At 50.7% G+C, this 21,811-nt stretch overlaps 1 protein-coding gene across 1 annotated transcript in view; it reads left to right on the forward strand.

The window, feature by feature from the left end:
- Positions 1-21,811, forward strand: part of LOC125706798 (cytosolic carboxypeptidase 4) — a 157,703-nt gene that overhangs the window by 56,858 nt on the left and 79,034 nt on the right. Inside the window, exon 20 of the mRNA XM_048973633.1 lies at positions 1,792-1,972. Within this exon, the coding sequence (XP_048829590.1) occupies positions 1,792-1,972 (181 nt within the window). The remainder of the gene's footprint in view (positions 1-1,791; positions 1,973-21,811) is intronic.

The following is a 21,811-nucleotide window of genomic DNA, read 5'->3' on the forward strand; positions in this document are numbered from 1 at the left end:
CTGCTCTGGCACAGCACCACAGAAGAGGGCATCCCTCATTATAGATGCTATGCACATGTCAAAGGTTGCGGGTGAAGATGTGGGTTTGCATTCGACACTTACAGTCACACTGGCCCCCCCGTGTGCAGCGAATCGTGTCTTCAGATTTGACCACAGATCTGGGGCTTTTTTTGCAGGAGAATTTACTGCAGTGCTGATGTGTTGCCATTTAACTTTATCATCACTGCACAGTACACAAGTACAAGTACACAGACAGTGAAATGCAATTGGACATGTAATCCAAAAGTGCCACAAATAGCGGTACAATATATAAGTGTGAGAAAAACAAGCAGCTGCTTGTGATAAATGTTATTATTAATATAACTTTTTGCCATGCATTCACCTTGCACTGTTCAAAATTCCTCTGCTTTGTTTTTTTATTTACCGTCGCTATCATGTAACTCTACAACCAGAATAGGTTTATTTGCATATTCTATGACCATGCAGTTCATTTGCATGAACAATTTATAGTTATTTGTGCGTGGGAGGGCAGACTTGCAGGCTTGTGCATGTATGCACATTTACAAGATAATTTTGATTTATCAAAGCGTAGTTGCGTAAATTGCATGCCAGATTGGATACATCCGAATTTTTTTGTGCATACATCTCTGTTTCTCTTCTTGTGTATCCATTTGTTCATGCCCCCCGACTTCTGGCATCCTCTCTGTTGTGATAGGAAAACGGCTCTTCGAAGGGAACCAGATCTTATACCTCCATTCTCTTCCTCCTTTCATTGTTCTTTTTTCTTTTTTTCTTAGGTGGGAAATGTTATTAGGCTTATATGTGAAATAATTACTAGAATATAATAGGGTAAGATTCAGATCAGATTCAGACTTAGACATCCTAACTTTATTTCCAATTTGTGGACTAGGTTTATCAGCACTAAATTAGTGCTTGATGTACCCTTTGTATGAAAAATGTTATGTAAGTATAGTTCCCTTGACTTGAAAGCAATTCATGCAACGTTTAATTAAAAAAAAAATTATTGGCACAAAATCTGCTCACTAACACAACAACAATAGTCTGCTTCTTGAGACTGGCTGGTTCATGTAAAGGGGCATGAAGTGTATTTGGAGAAGGTAGTGAAATATGGGTATAATAACAAAGAGAACGGCTTTCAAGTACGACTCCCTTTGTTTGTACCTAAGAGCTGTGTACAGTAACACAATCGGATCGTTTGCAAATGTAACATCACTACCTTTCTGTGAGATCGGTTAGACCTGTGTCAGGATCAGGATTGTAGCAGTCTGTCCAATTCCATGATGGTTTCACGGTGGAGATTCAGGGAATACAGGTGTATATAGCTGTGGTCACCAGGCACAGCTGGGCACAGCTGGGGTGAGGGAGAAGCAGTAGCCCTCCGAGCCAATCATCCATCTGGCTGTCTCATTTGGACAGCAGAGAAAACAAACTTGCTTATGTGTCCTCTTCTTTCTCTAACTTTTTTCTCAATGTGGGCATTAAACTTATTCTTCAGCCAATTAGCAGCTACCAGTCATGTCCTATTAGCCAACCATGACAAAACAACAGTTACTCTTGACCTGCATGGTGTAGATCGCCCCCTGCTGGTCTGAGGTGGTCCATCATATCACACGTCACCTATGTAGCTCCCATGATACATTTTACCTTTGCTGGGGATTTCTGTTCCTTAAATGAAAGTGAATCTTTATCAAAATATGTAAAGATTATTTCATGCATACAGCAGAAAATGACACGTTTAATCAGTAAGGATGTCTTGTGTACCCCCCCCAGGTAACCGGCCCTATGTGGTGCTGACAGCACGGGTGCACCCGGGGGAGAGCAATGCCAGCTGGGTGATGAAGGGCTCCTTGGAGTTCCTGTGCAGTGAAGACCCAGCAGCTCAGGCTCTGCGCGAGGCCTACATCTTCAAGGTTATCCCAATGCTCAACCCCGACGGCGTCATCAGTGGCTCGTAAGTACACCGCCCTCCAGCACGTCCCTGGCACATAGCAACCCTGGCTACCCAAAGCATTCTTCACTGTCCATGTGAAAGCGCCTTTGACGTAGGTATTCAGTATGCAGTTGCACCGGCCTTCTCTTTGTCGTAAAGCTCCCCTGCCCTATCGACAGGCCGCCCTGGGTAACAGGCAATCGATGTCCTCTCCTGTTCTCCCTCTGCCTGACTGCAGACCCTTATTTCCTCGCTCACTGTGGCTGGGCCACGCCAGCTCCAACCCGAGATCGTTTCATTATCGTGAGCCAAGTGTCTGGGGAGGCCCGGGCAAACGTCATTGATCAGATTGGCTAACTGTATTACGCTGTTTGTCCAGGGCTGAAGAAGCGTGCGAGCGTCGATACGAGCCAGTTGCTGCCGGTTGCTCTCTATTGACAAAAACTCATTTTTTTCCCCTCCTCCGGGAGCGCTGTCAATAAAAGCGCTGCATTGATGGGCCGGCTGCTGTGTGTGGAGGTGCAGGACGTAGGCAGGAGTGAGATGGAGTGCAGCTGGAAGTCACCTGAGGATGGAATTAGCTCCGCTAATTAAGCTGGTGACCTTACTGGCATCTGGTAATATCTCATGCTTGTGGCCACACCCTCACCTAAAGAGGCAGAGCACCCACTGTTTGCTAGACCTTTCCTTGAACTTTCTGTGGCTTGAAACATGACTGCGGACATCTACAGGGCTGAGGTTTTGATCCCAGCATGAGCTCTGTGCATATGTGGGTGTGTCTCCTCACTCTGGAAACTCCTCCCACCTGCCGCGGCACGTCCACATTCATTTGAATTGATTGGGCATATTTTCCCTCATTGCGATTGGGTAAATGTTGTGGTCAATGTCCCACCCACCACGGATATCAATGAGAGGCACTAGGTCACTGTGACTTATTTCGTAAAGGGTTATTGACAAAACCTGCATCCGAATAACCTGCATCTATTTGCTAACCTGTTTGAAATTTAAAACTATTGACTAGAGTTTCATGATTTGGAGTAAAATATTAATACATTTTTTTTCTAAAAATTAACATGTTTCTTCAGCAATATATTACTGTTGTTATTATTATTGTTATTAGAGTGTTGGTTTTCCCTGTTTTGCTGTATGGCTGGATAAATCAGATTATTTTTGTGCATACATATGCATGCTCCTCTCCTGGAGCCAATCAATATCTTATCGTGGTGAAGGGGTTTGCGTGTTCCAATGACCCCAGGAGCTAAGTTGCATGGGGCTTTATGCCCCTGGTAGGGTCCTGCAAACAGGAAAATAAGACAGGTCCTGGGTGAGGAACCAGACGAAGTGCGACTGATCAGACCTCTTATGATGAGAAATAACATGGATACACGTTTTGTCTCGCCTGGATGCGGATTACTTGTTCTCTGGGAGGGGGGCTGGACCCTCTTCCACTCTGAAGTTGTTCATGGGGAGTGGTGCTGAGCAGGAGTAGGCATACTTATTGCCCCCTGGCTGGGCACCTTTACACTGGAGTTTACTGCAGTGGACGATTGGGGAGCCTCCCTTCGCCTTTGGGTGGGGGAGTGGGTCCTGACTGTTGTTTGCACATATGCGCCATATGGAAGTTCAGAATACCCACCGTTTATGGAGTCCTTGGAAGGGGTGTTGGAGAGCGCTCCTCCTGGGGACTCTCTTCTACTGGGGGACTTCAATGCTCACGTGGGCATGACACTGGGTTGTGGTTTGTTGTTGGACTTCTTTGCTTGTCACGGATTGTCCACGATGAACACCATGTTCAAGCATAAGGGTGTACATATGTGCACATATGTGGACACCCTAGTCCGTAGTTTAATGATCGACTTTGTGGTCATGTCATTGGACTTGCTGCCGCATGTATTGGACACTCGGGTGAGGAGAGGGGCGGAGCTGTCAACCGATCACCACCAGGTGGTGGGTTGGCTGCACTAGTGGGGGTGGAAGCTAGTCAGGCCTGGCAGGACCAAGCATATAGTGAGGGTCTGCTAGGAACGTCCGGTGGAAACCCCTGTCAGAAGGAGCTTCAACTCCTACCTCCGGCAGAACTTCACCCATGTCCCGGGGGAAGCAGGGTACAGTACATCGAGTCCAAATGGGCAATGTTCCGCACCTCCTATGTGGAGGTGGCTGACCGGAGCTGTTGCCATAAGGTGACTGGTGCCTGTCACGGCGGCAATCCCCGAGCCTGCAGGTGGACACCGGCAGTGAGGGATGTAGTCAAGCTGAAGGAGTCCTATTGGGCCTTTTTGGGGCAGCTGATGAGTACCGGCGGGCCAAGCAGAACACGACTTCAGTGAATGCTGAAGATTCTGGTCCACCATCTGCCGGCTCAGGGTGGGAAAGCGGTACAGCATCAACACTTTATGGTGGGGATGGGGCACTGCTGACATCTGCTTGGGATGTTGTGGATCGGTGGAAGGAATCCTTTGAAGACCTCGTCAATCCCATCGACAAGCATCACGTGGACATCGGGGGCGGTGCCTCTGGATTGGAAGACCGCGGTAGTAGTCCCCCTCTTCAAGAAGGGGTACCGGAGGGTGTGTTCCATCTATAGGGGAATCACACTCCTCAGCCTCCCTGGTAAGGTCTATTCGGGGTCATGAAAAGGAGGGTCTGCCGGATTGTCAAACCTCGAATTTAGGAGGAGCAGTCTGGTTTTCGCCCTGGCTGTGGAACAGTGGATCAGTTCTATACTCTTGGCAGAGTCCTGGAGGGTGTGTGGGTGTTTGCCCAACCAGTCTACATGTGCTTTGTGGACTTGAAGAAAGCATTTGACCTTGTGGGGAGTGCTCCGGAAGTATGGGGTGCTGGACTTCCTTAAAAGGGCTGTTTGTTCCCTGTACATCCGGTGTCAGAGCTTGGTCCGCATTGTGGGCAGTAAGTCGGACTTGTTTCCAGTGAGGGTTGGACTCCACCAGGGCTGCCCTTTTTCATCGATTCTGCTCATAACTTTTATGGACAGAATTTCTAGGCGCAGCCAGAGCATTGAGGGTGTCCGGTTTGGTGACCTCAGGATTAGGTCTCTGCTTTTTGCAGATGATGTGGTTCTGTTGGCCTCATCGGACCGTGACCTTCAGCTCTCATTGGAGCAGTTCGCAGCTGAGTGTGAAGCCGTTGGGATATAAATCAGCACCTCCAAATCCGAGATCATAGTTCTCACCCGGAAAAGGATGGAGTACTCTCTCCGAGTCGGAGGTGGAGTTCTTCTCCAAGTGGAGGAGTTTAAATATCTCGCGGTCTTGTTCACAAGTGAGGGAAGGATGGAGTGGGAGATCGACAGGCGGATCGGTGCGGCATAAGCAGTGATGCGGGCGCTGCATCGGTCTGTCATGGTGAAGAAGGAGCTGAGCCAAAAGGCAAAGCTCTTTATTTACCAGTCGATCTACGTTCCTATCCTCACCTATGGTCATGAGCTGTGGGTAGTGACCAAAAGCATACAAACAGCCGACAGTACCTGAAGGACATTGCTGCCTTGGAAAAGGTGCAACACATGGCTAGGAGAATGATTCCTGATCTTAGAGGAATGTCTTATGAGGAGAGCTTAGCTGAGCTGAATCTGTTCAGCATCGAGCAAAGGAGACTAACGGGGGACATGATCCAGGTACATAAGATTGTAACAGGTCTTTCAGCCAAAGTACAAACTATAGCCATATGGCACTTTTCCCTGAGGGTAATCTGGCTCGCAGGATCCTCATTGCTGAGGACCCGAGCGACTGACCTAGGCTAAGGCGACACCCATGTACAGTAATCCCAGGCTGCAGCAGATAGGCGGCCATTTCCAGAAGGTGGGACTGGATCGCGTATTGCCCTGGGGGGTTGCCAACTAGGATCCCAAGGTATTTTGTCGTGTGGAGGGTGCAGCAATGCCATGCACCAGTGCGTGCTCCCTTAACCTGACCTGATTATTATTATTATTATCATTTTGCATTACACATTGTAAAAACATGTAGAGATGCACAATATAGCAGGTAACGTAATAGTATCGGTTAGAGAAGAGTCAATATTGTTGAATATTAGAGAATGTGTATTAAATTTAAAAGCAAATAATCAATTAATAAGTGATTATTAATCACTTATAATAGCTGTAAAATACAGCTATTTTACTGTAAATCCAATTAAGCAGCAGTATAATTAGTTATGCATTATACCTAAAATTTGCACTTCATTCGTTTATGTCACGGGAACGGCGGCAGCGATCGCGAGCAGAGCGGCGATCGTGCGGAAGGAGCAGGCAGGCAAGCGGGATAAGGGAAAAACGGGGTTTATTCTAGGTACGAAGGCAGGGACACAGGGCGAGAACAGACATCGGGAAACATCAATGACAGCCACTGGATTAGTACACAACAGGAACTTAAATACAAGAAACAAGGCAGCAGGAAACAAGACACGACTGGGCACGATCAGGAAATCACATGTGGGTAATTAGGGGGCGTGGCACACACGAGGAGCGGACGTCACAGAACCCCCCCCCAAAGGCGCGCTACACTGGGCGCGCCCGGGAGGAGGCGAAGGACGGGACGAGACCGGGAAACCAGAACCTGAAAGACAAGGGCAAAAAAAAAAATCAACGGGGAACAGGGAACAAGACAGACAGGCAAAACTGACAAAGAGGCAGGAGCCAGGACAGGACACTACACAAGACGGGAAAAGCCGACAGACAGACCAGGAAGGGAGAAACAGAGGGAACAGGCGGAACAAAAGGAGCGGGAGTGACGGGAGGGAACGACGGGAAACCAGGAACAGAGCGGGGCGGAACAAAGGGACCAGGAACAGAGGACGGCGGGACAAAGGCAGGAGGAGGAACAAAGACAGGCGGGACAGGGACAGGAAAGAAGGGAGAGAAGGAGGAAGGAAGGGGAGCCCGAGGGAGCCCCAGCGGGCGACGGGAGGCAGCCGGAGGGGACCTCGGAGGGGCCGAGGAGGCAGGGCGAGGGACCTGCGGAGGGGCCAGGGAGGGAGCACCGGGGAAGGGGACGAGGGAGCAGGAGGGGCCCACGGCGAAGGCCCGGAGGAGGGGGGAGCCGCAGCAGGCGGCGACGTCCGGTGGAGGGCCGGAGGTAGGGGCCCCGCAGGCAACCGAGGAGCCGCCGTCGGGGAACCCCCAGGCGACCAACCAGGACCCGGAGAGGGGAGCGAGGCAGGGCGACGAGGCACCGGAGGGGGACCCGCAGGCGACAGCCGACCCGGAGGGCCAGGACCCGCAGGCGCCAACCGAGCCAGAGCGCAGGCGAGGGAGGGCGAGCCAGGGGGCAGGGCGGGAGGGACCCCAGTCCGACGTCTGTGTCCCCTCCCTCTGCGGGACACAGACATACTGACCCCCGGTCGGGGTCGATGTCGCCGGGGTGAGGGTGAAGGAGTCACAGGAGCGGGGCCAGGGACAGGAGCGGGACCGGGTCAGCAGGCGGAGGGGGCGCCTCGGGAGCTGCTGCAGCGCGGTCAGGGGGCGCCTCGGGAGCTGCAGCAGGCGGCTGCAGTGGGGGCGCCTGCCCGGGAGCTGCAGCAGGCGGCTGCAGTGGGGGCGCCTGCCCGGAAGCTGCAGCAGGCGGCTGCAGTGGGGGCGCCTGCCCGGGAGCTGCAGCAGGCGGCTGCAGTGGGGGCGCCTGCCCGGGAGCTGCAGCAGGCGGCTGCAGTGGGGGCGCCTGCCCGGGAGCTGCAGCAGGCGGCTGCAGTGGGGGCGCCTGCCCGGGAGCTGCAGCAGGCGGCTGCAGTGGGGGCGCCTCTGCAGGAACAGGAGCGCGGTCAGGAATAGGAGCTGGCTGCAGTGGGGGCGCCTGCCCGGGAGCTGCAGCAGGCGGCTGCAGTGGGGGCGCCTGCCCGGGAGCTGCAGCAGGCGGCTGCAGAGGGGGCGCCTGCCCGGGAGCTGCAGCAGGCGGCTGCAGAGGGGGCGCCTGCCCGGGAGCTGCAGCAGGCGGCTGCAGAGGGGGCGCCTGCCCGGGAGCTGCAGCAGGCGGCTGCAGAGGGGGCACCTCTGCAGGAACTGCTGGCACAGGAGGCGGCTGCTCGGGCTGAGCAGGGGCTGCAGGCACAGGAGGCGGCTGCTCGGGCTGAGCAGGGGCTGCAGGCACAGGAGGCGGCTGCTCGGGCTGAGCAGGGGCTGCAGGCACAGGAGGCGGCTGCTCGGGCTGAGCAGGGGCTGCAGGCACAGGAGGCGGCTGCTCGGGCTGAGCAGGGGCTGCAGGCACAGGAGGCGGCTGCTCGGGCTGAGCAGGGGCTGCAGGCACAGGAGGCGGCTGCTCGGGCTGAGCTGGGGCTGCAGGCGGCGGGACCGGTAGGTCCCGTGCGGGCAAGACGGACGTGGTCCCTTTAAGTGCCCGGGGCACACGCGGGATAGCGTCCCGCACCGCGCGGGCCCCCTTGTTGGCCAGCCGCTCCGGCCGGAAGTAGTACCGCTCGAGGGGCGGTAGCAGCTCAGCGGCGGCTGGGTGCTCTCCCCGGACTGGGGAAGCTGCCAGCGTAGGCAGCTTAGCTGCGGTGATGACGTCGAGGTCAGCCGGGGAGTCCTCCAATTCCCCGGTTAGGAGAGAAGCGGGGATGAGCGCGCACGCTCCCAAAACGATTGCAGGGGCGATCGCGTGCTTCTTCTTCTTCTTCTTCCTCTTTGTCACGGTGTCCGCGGGAGGCTGCTCCACGTCCGACAGGACGGACGGCTGGGGAACAACCTCCGGGACGCACCGTGCGTCCAGCCCCAACCTCCGCGCTGTTAGGCGCTGAACCAGCTGGTTGAGGTGGGAGCGCACCTCTCCTAGACGATGCCCGCCCTCCGATGGGGACATCGCCAGCAGGAGATCGCAGCTGTCGGTGGCCAATTGCAGCGCGACGGGGTCCTCCTGGACGTCGGGCTGGTTCAGCCAGTAGTGTACCTCTTGCAGTAGACCGAGACGTTGGCTCTCGGTCTGCTGCTGTGCCTTGTTGAGTTGGTCTGTCATTCTGTCACGGGAACGGCGGCAGCGATCGCGAGCAGAGCGGCGATCGTGCGGAAGGAGCAGGCAGGCAAGCGGGATAAGGGAAAACGGGGTTTATTCTAGGTACGAAGGCAGGGACACAGGGCGAGAACAGACATCGGGAAACATCAATGACAGCCACTGGATTAGTACACAACAGGAACTTAAATACAAGAAACAAGGCAGCAGGAAACAAGACACGACTGGGCACGATCAGGAAATCACACGTGGGTAATTAGGGGGCGTGGCACACACGAGGAGCGGACGGAGCGGGCGTCACAGTTTACCTCCATCGTTTGTAAGTGTGCTCTGCAATGCACTCTCCAAGCTAATCATGTTTTCCATCCTCGGTTGTTGACAGTGTGACTTGTCCATGAGAATCTTAACAAAAATCAGTGAGGCGAACAAGCAAACAAGAACTGATGGCCAGAAGACATTGGTCTTTGCTGCATGGAAATATTTTGGTTGAGAAAAAGCAACTGATTTGTTGGCATTGTCTGTTGGCACAACTCACAGCAACAAGTGTAGGAGAATCTGAGTATGCTGCTGCTAATTTTATATGTACATTTGGGTTTCCATGGTTGTCAAAATGTTCTCGAAATTCATAAAATTTTAAATAAGTGTGAATTGTCAGGGTACCAGTAGAGACCTTTTGGCAGGTTATTCAGAATGCAAACTACTGACTCCCCCTATTGGTACGTAACATCATTTCTCAGAATTTCCACCTGGGATCACTGCAGTGCATCCATCCATCCATCCATCCATCCATCCATCCATTTTTTGTAACCGTTTATCCTATTCAGGGTCACGGGGGGTCCGGAACCTATCCCGGAGACTATGGGCGCAAGACAGAGGACAAGGATGGGTTGCCAACTCTGTTATAGTGCATTTTAATCTTAATAACATTAATGCAAATTCCATTTGTCTCAAGTTTGTTTTGGGTAAATTTTGAACTCCTTTTTCGTTTTAGGAATATTGTAATATTTGGCAAAGATTTCAAATGTTTCCAATTTTTTCCAATATCGTTAAGCCCTAGTTTCAAGACTACTTGAAGTAGCTTGTAAACCAGCAAAGTATTGTTAGGATTGTGTTGGTAGAAGTCGGTATTTACCATAACTGCCCAAGGCACCGGCTATTAAATGTTATTGAAGGCTACTGCAATTTAGCTGTCTCTCAATTTCAAGTGAATTTCAATCTCAGTTTAGTTTCAGTTTCAATTTAATTTAATTTACTCAAACTACTTTTCAGTGTTTTACATTATCTTTTTGCAACAAGTAATCTCATTTTTCATTATCCTTTTGCAACAACTGGTACTCTTATTTTGTATGTAAAGAAAGAAATATTTTGATCCTTGCACATTTCTTCATGTGGGGTGGGGGGAGGGGTTTACTGAATAATATTTGAATAACTGGTGGCAGAATGGGGACTATTAATTCTGTCTGAAGTGTCCATCTCCAGTAAGGGCCAATATTCATTAACAATCAATAGATAAATTTAGGTGCAATATGTCAATCTTGGCTGATATTGCCGGCCGATATTTCAATTTTATCAATAGTCAGCAGTATCAGATCTAAAGAAACAACTACTGAAATAATGGAGATGATTGCATTGGAAGATCAGCTGTTTCCCGCAGTGGATGACAAGGGATCGCACCGGCTCATTCATTCATTCATTCATTCATTCATTCATTCATTCATTCTTCATTCAACGGTTTCAAAATACCAGCTTACGTCTATAATGCATTATTAAATCTTTGTTTTCTGCTGAATCAAAAAGATCGTATTGGTTTATGACTGGAGATCATAATTTAAGAATAATTAGTCATGCCACTCTACTTTTGACCACCTAAATTACTGCTTGATTGCTTTATTTGAGGAAGCACTCTTTACTGTGACTGAGGAATTACTGTATAGTGAAGCATCCTGATTCATATGATCATATCACACATACAACACATGGTGTATTTTAAGCTTACTAGTAGAATGTATTCTAACCCCCCCCCCCCCAATGCCCCCCCAGAAAGTGGGGAAACTGGAGGAGGGAACATTCTCGCACGTGTCTGTCTGGTGCCTCTGATTGTTTACACTGGGGAAATGTGTTTTCTCAGCTTCACAATAAGACACCTCTGTGTCACACCGGTTGAGGTGTGTGTGTGTGTGTGTGTGTGTGTGTGTGTGGGGGGAGGGGGGGAAGGGTCTAGCTAAATTGAGTTGTGACTTTGAGCGAGTTGCTTTAATGTTATCTGTAGGAGCAGATCTGAGGGTGGTGGTGGTGGTGGTGGGGGGGGGGGGCGTGTGGCTGCTCATCTGCAGGGCTGAGCCTTTAAGTTGGGGGGAGGTATCAGGGACTCTGCAGCGACAGGGCATCGTGGCAGTGCCAAGCATGTAACCAATATGAAACGAGAAGCTCAGGCTGCAAAACTTTCCTGCAGAGTCCCTGGTGTGTAACCTTTTCGATTCGCTTGACGGGGACGTCATTTCTCCTGCGGAGGGGTGGGAAGGGAACCTGTACCATGTCTGTGCCTGTGTTTGAGGAGAACGGAGGTGTCAGCTTTAGGTTTTTTCCAAAGGAAACCTCACCAAGCGGGAGAACAGTGGCGAAAATATACGCTCGCAATAAAAGGGAACATCATGTTCCTGTTAGCGTATGCAGGCAGGCTGGGTTAGCAGGTGGGATTTCATACACTCCACTGACAGACCCTTTGCCTGTGAAGATTAGGTACAGCAGGTGCAGGACGGGGAAATGGCGTGAAGCCATTTAGTCTCTGTAATGTTTCCTGCAGAGAATCCCTAAGTCATTCTTTACTCCTGTGATGTTGCCTTAGAAAAAAGATATAAATTCCATGCTTTATATGTGTAGCAGTGAGGGATTTGTCTGGGAAATGAACTCTGTGAGTCTTCTTTGAGTGTTATGTCATATTGTCCGAAAGGCCAGGGTCGGCCTGCTCTTCGCCGGTGCCTTTGATTCCTGTCTGTGTTCAGCTCCGAGGGCCCAGCCACCTTTCAGATTATTGCCCTCTGACTCCAAAGTGAATTTCACTAGAGCTCAGAGCTCCCACTCTGAGGAACTAAAGTCCATTATGATTCCCCTAGCCGCCTCGGAAAGACAATATGCTGTTTTAGCCTGATCTTTGGTTCGGCCGATGAGATTTAGGGGAGGATAGGCGGGATGGTGGCTCTCCGCTGTCCCCTGTGAAGCCGTATAGCTCGTCCTCTGCATCTTCTGGGCCTTGGAGGCTGTAATTGTGCGAGGGAGTCGGGCCCAGCCCTGGGGAAAGGATGCGGTCATGGACTACCTGTATCTCAGATATTGGTCTGGTCCGGGTGGGAGCCGACTCGCACCAACTGCCACTTACTCTATTGACCTTGGGGGAACATTTCAGCAAGGAAAATGTGTTCAGAGGGACTTTCTTTCGGCCAAATTTGAAAAGCAGTTGATGTAAAATGTCCCGCCGAAAAAAATAGAGCCAGCAGTGGGTGCTGACATTTATCAGGGAGAACTGAAGCTGCCGAATACGATGAGATTGTCTGTCCTGCCGTAATGTGGCTATAATGAAACCAGACTGATGTTTTTGGTTTAAAATTGTGACAGGATAGAGTACTATAGAGTAATATAATATGGATCAGGGCCTATGTGTTCTTTTGTATTCCTAACGGGGGGGGGGGGGGGGGGTAGGTGTTACACAGGACAGAGGAAAGAGCCCTTAGGTGAAAGGGGGGGGGTCACTAAAAGCAGGGAAGGAGACTAAGGAACATTCATGAAAATACATTTTAGTATAAAAAAACAGTTCTATAATATTGTATATATTTACACACACACACACATACATACATACACATGCAAGGTAACAGAAGGGGTGGGTTTAAAACAGTTGGAGTAAGATTAAAACTGGCCCTAGACTTTGGGGTCCCCTATGGCCACATGATTAATTTTGCAAACCGGGGATGGAGAGGGCATGGTGATTTTTTACATAATTTTATAAAGCTGTCCATTTATATTGCTCATCAGCAAAATGCCCAGTATGCTTGTTCACCCCAGTTTTCAGTCCTTCTAGGAATATAGTCATGGATGTTGTCGTGGCACATTGGACTACTCCTCCAGGAATGATGGAGGTGGACATTATCTTCACACTATGTACTTTGTTACGTCCCATCAGTATTCAGTGACGATTAGATCTGCAGATGAAACCAGCCTTGGAACAGGTTGATTGTATCGTGGAGTTCATGTCACCACTCCTGAATCTTTTCAACCGGCTGCCAATGCCAACAGCCAGTCGCTTGGAAGTGGCCTTTGGCAAAAGGGCGCCAGGTGGCTTGTCACGTTAGAGCTGGGCAATTCGTCGGATTTTTAATCAAGATAAAGCGATTATTGTATCGCATCTCATTTCGCAATGATGCTCCCATTTTGTCTTTTGTCATTAATCCAGCGCAGCCCTTTTCAGCCCCTTTTTACTTGTTTCTCAGATGACTCAGAGTTCAAGGAAATCCGCTGTTAAAATAAGTGTCAGTGAATAAACATGTTAAATAGTCGGGATCAAATTACATTCTAATTACATTCTAATTAAGTTCATATATTGAGCAAAATAATTGTGATTATGATTTTTCTTGTGATACTCCAGCAGTCCTAGAACATACTGCTTTTTTCCCTTACATAGGGGCCCAGATTTTGTCCTCCTTACTCCAGGTTAGGCGTTTTTGTTCATTGGCTTTGGATGCAGATGGTTTCCAAACTGCTACCCTCCCACAAATTCCAGTGAAATTAAGGATGGAGTCTTTGTTGAGACTTTGCTGGGTCATAGAGGTGCTGATTCTGTTCTCTGTTACTTTGGGAGGCCACACAATTCTGCTGTTGAGCAAGTATCCTTCTGTGGTTCCCTCAGTCCCTGTCGGTGAGCTTTGATTTGTGACCATGATTCATCTTTGCTGTTGCAGTTTGTCTCTATTTAGCGTATGCTGCCGTAATTTATGAGACTGCTCCCCTTGACACAATGAATCATTTTGCAGTTTTTGTGACTCTTCAGTCCCTTCGGAAGGCTGCTAGTGGCCTCATGTTGGTTTGAAAGTCCAGATATCAAAGTGCTGATTCTCAGCTCTCCTTCATAGGTGACACTTACTGCTAGCTGGCATTCAGCCTAATGTGACTCACCTTCATAGCGGCTTTGTGGTTCTGAACTAGTTACTGTGACCAAGTCCTTATTCATGTACTTCCTTCTGTTATTATGTGTATGTCCACCCACTATTTGTGCTGCACGTATGCCACAGTATCATTTGGTAGCGCATTACATTAACTGCACCTTATTAATGTGTAGGATATTCATAATGCATAATGCACCTTCATAATGCATATAGAAAATTCATTAGCAGCATGCAAGTATACCTTAACATCCTAAAATCCTTTAAGAACTATAATGTACGTTAATAACAAACATTGAATTATAATAACAAACATTATAATAGTAAAATCATATATTTTTGTTATTAATGTATATTAAAACTGTTAAGTTATGTTAGGATGTACTTTGCTGCTTTTGAATATTTAATGAATGTATTATAAAGGCATTACGAAGGTGCAGTTAATGCAAAGTGCTACCTACTGTATTATTTTTTTTCTTGCTGTTTTTTCATCCATCCATCCATCCATCCATTTTCCAAACCGCTTATCCTACTGGGTCATGGGGGTCCGGAGCCTATCCCGGAAACAATGGGCATGAGGCAGGGAACAACCCAGGATGGGGGGCCAGCCCATCGCAGGGCACACTCACACACCATTCACTCACACACGCACACCTATGGGCAATTTAGCAAGTCCAATTAGCCTCAGCATGTTTTTGGACTGTGGGGGGGAAACCGGAGTACCCGGAGGAAACCCCACGACGACATGGGGAGAACATGCAAACTCCACACACATGTAACCCAGGCGGAGACTCGAACCCGGGTCCCAGAGGTGTGAGGCAACAGTGCTAACCACTGCACTACCATGCCGCCCCCCTGCTGTGTTTTGAAGTGTCTTAAAATTAATGTCATAATGGGTGACTTGGAGGTGGCCTGTGCTCATTTATGTTTGTCCTGCTTCAAGTCCTGCACTGTCCGTCTGGATGCTTTCCCTATATTTCCATGCTTCTCCTTCTGGATACTGGTTGGCCTCCTGCCCTCTTGCTTGCTGTCTCCTAATCTGTCACATGCGTATCATCGCGCCGTGTGATTGGTGGGAGCCCCATGGCCACGCGTGGACTTGCTTTGCACCCAGGGCCAGCTGTAATGAACCTGCAGTGACCTTTCAAGGATGAAGTGGTTCATGAGCGAGAGAGTCAGTTAGTGCTTGTGTTCAGTGTGGTCTCTAATATAATGAATATTAAGATGGTTAGGTTAATGATAATCAATTAGCAAATGTATTTCAATGACAGGCATGAAGGTTAGTGAATATTATGTAGCATTGCAGATATACTGTATATATTACAGCTATGAATATAAATACAATGTAATTTAAAATGCTATTCACCGCTTAACCTGGTTATTTTGACCTTACTATCAATTATGCAATTAATGCAGCACATCAGGTCAAAATAGTTATTCATAAGTGGATGTGATAATTATAACTGCTGTCTTTACACACAGAGTGTCTTCCTTACCAATATATTTAAAATGATCAGGCCCATAATTATGGGACTTATTGTCAAGAGAATTTTCAGTGGTATAAAGTGGATCTCTTCTGTAATATATATCCAACCCTCTTCAACGCATGTTCATTTGCACCTTGGATGTCTGTTTAAAATAACAATGCATTAATATCAATTTGCAATCTATAGTGAATGAAATATTTAGCTCTGTGTGTTGTGGAGTTTCTGTGACTGACGTTGTGCTCACAACAGGTAAATCTGAAGTTTTGTCTCCACCCCATGCGAAAGCAGACATTTATAGTGAAATCACAGATGGATTGACACAAAAGCCTGATCACCGAACACCTCAGTACACATAAGATGTGACAGCTAAATAAAAATGCAAAGCTTGTATCAAAGTCATTTTCGGCCAGGCTGAGCCTCTCCTTCCGAGGTTCCGGAGCCTTGCTCAGGCTGTGCTCACCCAGCTGTGCCATGATTGCCTGTTGTTTGGGACAAACCGAATAATTCAACAATTCCCAATGTCAATGGGAAATAGCTGACTTCAATTATACTGGAAAGAGTTCTGCCATTTTCCTGAATGGGCACACTTGTTCCTTCCTTCCAGCAGACAGGAGACCCCTTGGCCTAACACGGACCGAATGTAAAAAGCTTGACCCCATTTCATTGTGCTGACTTAGAGACAGAATTCATTTCCAAGGTATTTGCTGGTCAGTTCATATCTGTGACTCATACTGTCAGTTGAACTCTTGCCATTGGGAGAAGTAGCCCAGAAACATACTGTGTGTGTGTATGTGTGTGTGTGTGTGTGTGTGTGTGTGCCTCTCTCTCTCTCTCTCTCTCTCTCTCTCTCTCTCTCTCTCTCTCTCTCTCTCTCTCTTTCTCTTGAAACGTGATTGTTTTTCTGCTGAAATCAATAGTTTTCTCCTCCATCGCTTCTTGGCATTGCATCCTTTTTTGCTTTTCCTTCTGCTGCTTGTTGACTCCAGGCTTATTGAGAGAATAGCTGTTCATAGACCATCAGCGGTTCAGTGAATAAGTCCAGTGGCTCTTTCATGCCCTCAAAGCACTGGACACTCCAGATACACATTGTCTTCTATCATATTCCCAACATCTGCTCACTACCTCTTTGCTCGTCATCAAAGCACATTCTCATAATGGCACCTTTGCAAGTGTACTTTTGTATGGAGGTTGTGTGTGTACCAAACTACATTATCTATTAAATACACCGATACACAGAAAAGAATAAATATTTAACTTGTTTATTATCTGTACTACCCTATACATTGTATTTAATTAATTTCAGGGTTTTGAGTAGGAGGATTATGTTTGCTATTGCCTTTCAAAAATTTTAATGGGTTTCATTGCAGTATTTTTTTTTTTTTGCCTGGGTTTTATTTTTCATGAATAAAAAATCATTACTGGTCATTTCATCATACTGTCACTTCTTAGACCATTCGGATGAATAAGGAATCCCATGTGGAGGTGACCTGCACAAACCCGAACCCGTGGGAGGAGCAGGGAGGAAATTCAGAGCTATTCCACGGTTTTACCCTGTTGATGCGCTTCGGCGTGTGACACCAGTGCTCTGTCAGGCTGCTCTGAGACTGGCCTGTGATAAAGGGAGCTTCCCTCCGTCATTCGTCACTCCACCAGGCCGACGCCAAGCACTGGGCACCAGACCGCGGTGGAGCCCCAGTTGTGACCTCCTCCTGAGATTCTGTCTGGAACCAGCCACTCGCCTCTTTCTGACGACAAATGGGGAACACCCACGAGCCTCCTCACAGCATGCTGGTAACCGTACACAACTGCAGGTTTCTACGGGTTTTTGGAAGGTTCGGGAGTCACACACTGGCATTTTAAAAGGAAAAAGAACTTCATTAATTATGCACTGAATTTACAAGCCACCTGTAAGAGCCCTGCTGTTCTGAGTCCTGATTCTGGGTGCTGTTATTCCCGTCTGGTGACAGAAACAATGATGAGAAAGAAAACAAACAAGAACCTTACTTCTAAGCCACCAGGCCGATACCAAGACCACATAAAATGCAAGCAAAGAGAAGAGTTTTTATTACATTAAAAAGCTGCTTTCAGAGGTGGACGATGCCATAATAACAAACAGAAAGATAAATGAAAGCACATTCTGCAACTTAAAAAGCAAACAAAAGGAATATTACAGTGTTATTTCTTACTTGCTCACAAGAAAATCTAGCAAAAGGGCACTGGGTCCCCAAGGGGTTTTACAGCTGAGAAGCGACGACACTGAGAGGCTCATGAGGTAATACTCAGTATGGACCTCTGCCTTCCTGACTGGTGCGTGTGCCCGGCACGGTGGGATAATACTCAGTATGGACCTCTGCCTTCCTGACTGGTGCGGATGCCCGGCACGGTGGGGTAATACTCAGTATGGACCTCTGCCTTCCTGACTGGTGCGTGTGCCCGGCACGGTGGGGTAATACTCAGTATGGACCTCTGCCTTCCTGACTGGTGCGTGTGCCCGGCACGGTGGGGTAATACTCAGAATGGACCTCTGCCTTCCTGACTGGTGCCTGTGCCCGGCACGGTGGGGTAATACTCAGTATGGACCTCTGCCTTCCTGACTGGTGCGTGTGCCCGGCACGGTGGGGTAATACTCAGAATGGACCTCTGCCTTCCTGACTGGTGCGGATGCCCGGCACGGTGGGGTAATACTCAGTATGGACCTCTGCCTTCCTGACTGGTGCGTGTGCCCGGCACGGTGGGGTAATACTCAGTATGGACCTCTGCCTTCCTGACTGGTGCGTGTGCCCGGCACGGTGGGGTAATACTCAGTATGGACCTCTGCCTTCCTGACTGGTGCCTGTGCCCGGCACGGTGGGGTAATACTCAGTATGGACCTCTGCCTTCCTGACTGGTGCCTGTGCCCGGCACGGTGGGGTAATACTCAGTATGGACCTCTGCCTTCCTGACTGGTGCCTGTGCCCGGCACGGTGGGGTAATACTCAGTATGGACCTCTGCCTTCCTGACTGGTGCCTGTGCCCGGCACGGTGGGGTAATACTCAGTATGGACCTCTGCCTTCCTGACTGGTGCCTGTGCCCGGCACGGTGGGGTAATACTCAGTATGGACCTCTGCCTTCCTGACTGGTGCCTGTGCCCGGCACGGTGGGGTAATACTCAGTATGGACCTCTGCCTTCCTGACTGGTGCCTGTGCCCGGCACGGTGGGGTAATACTCAGTATGGACCTCTGCCTTCCTGACTGGTGCCTGTGCCCGGCACGGTGGGGTAATACTCAGTATGGACCTCTGCCTTCCTGACTGGTGCCTGTGCCCGGCACGGTGGGGTAATACTCAGTATGGACCTCTGCCTTCCTGACTGGTGCCTGTGCCCGGCACGGTGGGGTAATACTCAGTATGGACCTCTGCCTTCCTGACTGGTGCCTGTGCCCGGCACGGTGGGGTAATACTCAGTATGGACCTCTGCCTTCCTGACTGGTGCCTGTGCCCGGCACGGTGGGGTAATACTCAGTATGGACCTCTGCCTTCCTGACTGGTGCCTGTGCCCGGCACGGTGGGGTAATACTCAGTATGGACCTCTGCCTTCCTGACTGGTGCCTGTGCCCGGCACGGTGGGGTAATACTCAGTATGGACCTCTGCCTTCCTGACTGGTGCCTGTGCCCGGCACGGTGGGGTAATACTCAGTATGGACCTCTGCCTTCCTGACTGGTGCCTGTGCCCGGCACGGTGGGGTAATACTCAGTATGGACCTCTGCCTTCCTGACTGGTGCCTGTGCCCGGCACGGTGGGGTAATACTCAGTATGGACCTCTGCCTTCCTGACTGGTGCCTGTGCCCGGCACGGTGGGGTAATACTCAGTATGGACCTCTGCCTTCCTGACTGGTGCCTGTGCCCGGCACGGTGGGGTAATACTCAGTATGGACCTCTGCCTTCCTGACTGGTGCCTGTGCCCGGCACGGTGGGGTAATACTCAGTATGGACCTCTGCCTTCCTGACTGGTGCCTGTGCCCGGCACGGTGGGGTAATACTCAGTATGGACCTCTGCCTTCCTGACTGGTGCCTGTGCCCGGCACGGTGGGGTAATACTCAGTATGGACCTCTGCCTTCCTGACTGGTGCCTGTGCCCGGCACGGTGGGGTAATACTCAGTATGGACCTCTGCCTTCCTGACTGGTGCCTGTGCCCGGCACGGTGGGGTAATACTCAGTATGGACCTCTGCCTTCCTGACTGGTGCCTGTGCCCGGCACGGTGGGGTAATACTCAGTATGGACCTCTGCCTTCCTGACTGGTGCCTGTGCCCGGCACGGTGGGGTAATACTCAGTATGGACCTCTGCCTTCCTGACTGGTGCCTGTGCCCGGCACGGTGGGGTAATACTCAGTATGGACCTCTGCCTTCCTGACTGGTGCCTGTGCCCGGCACGGTGGGGTAATACTCAGTATGGACCTCTGCCTTCCTGACTGGTGCCTGTGCCCGGCACGGTGGGGTAATACTCAGAATGGACCTCTGCCTTCCTGACTGGTGCGGGTGCCCGGCACGGTGGGGTAATACTCAGTATGGACCTCTGCCTTCCTGACTGGTGCGGGTGCCCGGCACGGTGGGGTAATACTCAGTATGGACCTCTGCCTTCCTGACTGGTGCGGGTGCCCGGCACGGTGGGGTAATACTCAGTATGGACCTCTGCCTTCCTGACTGGTGCGGGTGCCCGGCACGGTGGGGTAATACTCAGTATGGACCTCTGCCTTCCTGACTGGTGCCTGTGCCCGGCACGGTGGGGTAATACTCAGTATGGACCTCTGCCTTCCTGACTGGTGCCTGTGCCCGGCACGGTGGGGTAATACTCAGTATGGACCTCTGCCTTCCTGACTGGTGCGTGTGCCCGGCACGGTGGGGTAATACTCAGTATGGACCTCTGCCTTCCTGACTGGTGCGTGTGCCCGGCACGGTGGGGTAATACTCAGTATGGACCTCTGCCTTCCTGACTGGTGCCTGTGCCCGGCACGGTGGGGTAATACTCAGTATGGACCTCTGCCTTCCTGACTGGTGCGTGTGCCCGGCACGGTGGGGTAATACTCAGTATGGACCTCTGCCTTCCTGACTGGTGCGTGTGCCCGGCACGGTGGGGTAATACTCAGTATGGACCTCTGCCTTCCTGACTGGTGCGTGTGCCCGGCACGGTGGGGTAATACTCAGTATGGACCTCTGCCTTCCTGACTGGTGCCTGTGCCCGGCACGGTGGGGTAATACTCAGTATGGACCTCTGCCTTCCTGACTGGTGCCTGTGCCCGGCACGGTGGGGTAATACTCAGTATGGACCTCTGCCTTCCTGACTGGTGCCTGTGCCCGGCACGGTGGGGTAATACTCAGTATGGACCTCTGCCTTCCTGACTGGTGCCTGTGCCCGGCACGGTGGGGTAATACTCAGTATGGACCTCTGCCTTCCTGACTGGTGCCTGTGCCCGGCACGGTGGGGTAATACTCAGAATGGACCTCTGCCTTCCTGACTGGTGCGGATGCCCGGCACGGTGGGGTAATACTCAGTATGGACCTCTGCCTTCCTGACTGGTGCGGATGCCCGGCACGGTGGGGTAATACTCAGTATGGACCTCTGCCTTCCTGACTGGTGCGGATGCCCGGCACGGTGGGGTAATACTCAGTATGGACCTCTGCCTTCCTGACTGGTGCGGATGCCCGGCACGGTGGGGTAATACTCAGTATGGACCTCTGCCTTCCTGACTGGTGCGGATGCCCGGCACGGTGGGGTAATACTCAGTATGGACCTCTGCCTTCCTGACTGGTGCGTGTGCCCGGCACGGTGGGGTAATACTCAGTATGGACCTCTGCCTTCCTGACTGGTGCGTGTGCCCGGCACGGTGGGGTAATACTCAGAATGGACCTCTGCCTTCCTGACTGGTGCCTGTGCCCGGCACGGTGGGGTAATACTCAGTATGGACCTCTGCCTTCCTGACTGGTGCGTGTGCCCGGCACGGTGGGGTAATACTCAGAATGGACCTCTGCCTTCCTGACTGGTGCGGATGCCCGGCACGGTGGGGTAATACTCAGTATGGACCTCTGCCTTCCTGACTGGTGCGTGTGCCCGGCACGGTGGGGTAATACTCAGTATGGACCTCTGCCTTCCTGACTGGTGCGTGTGCCCGGCACGGTGGGGTAATACTCAGTATGGACCTCTGCCTTCCTGACTGGTGCGTGTGCCCGGCACGGTGGGGTAATACTCAGTATGGACCTCTGCCTTCCTGACTGGTGCGTGTGCCCGGCA

The sequence above is a fragment of the Brienomyrus brachyistius genome, chromosome 13 (assembly GCF_023856365.1).
Source record: "Brienomyrus brachyistius isolate T26 chromosome 13, BBRACH_0.4, whole genome shotgun sequence".
Taxonomy (NCBI): Eukaryota; Metazoa; Chordata; class Actinopteri; order Osteoglossiformes; family Mormyridae; genus Brienomyrus; species Brienomyrus brachyistius.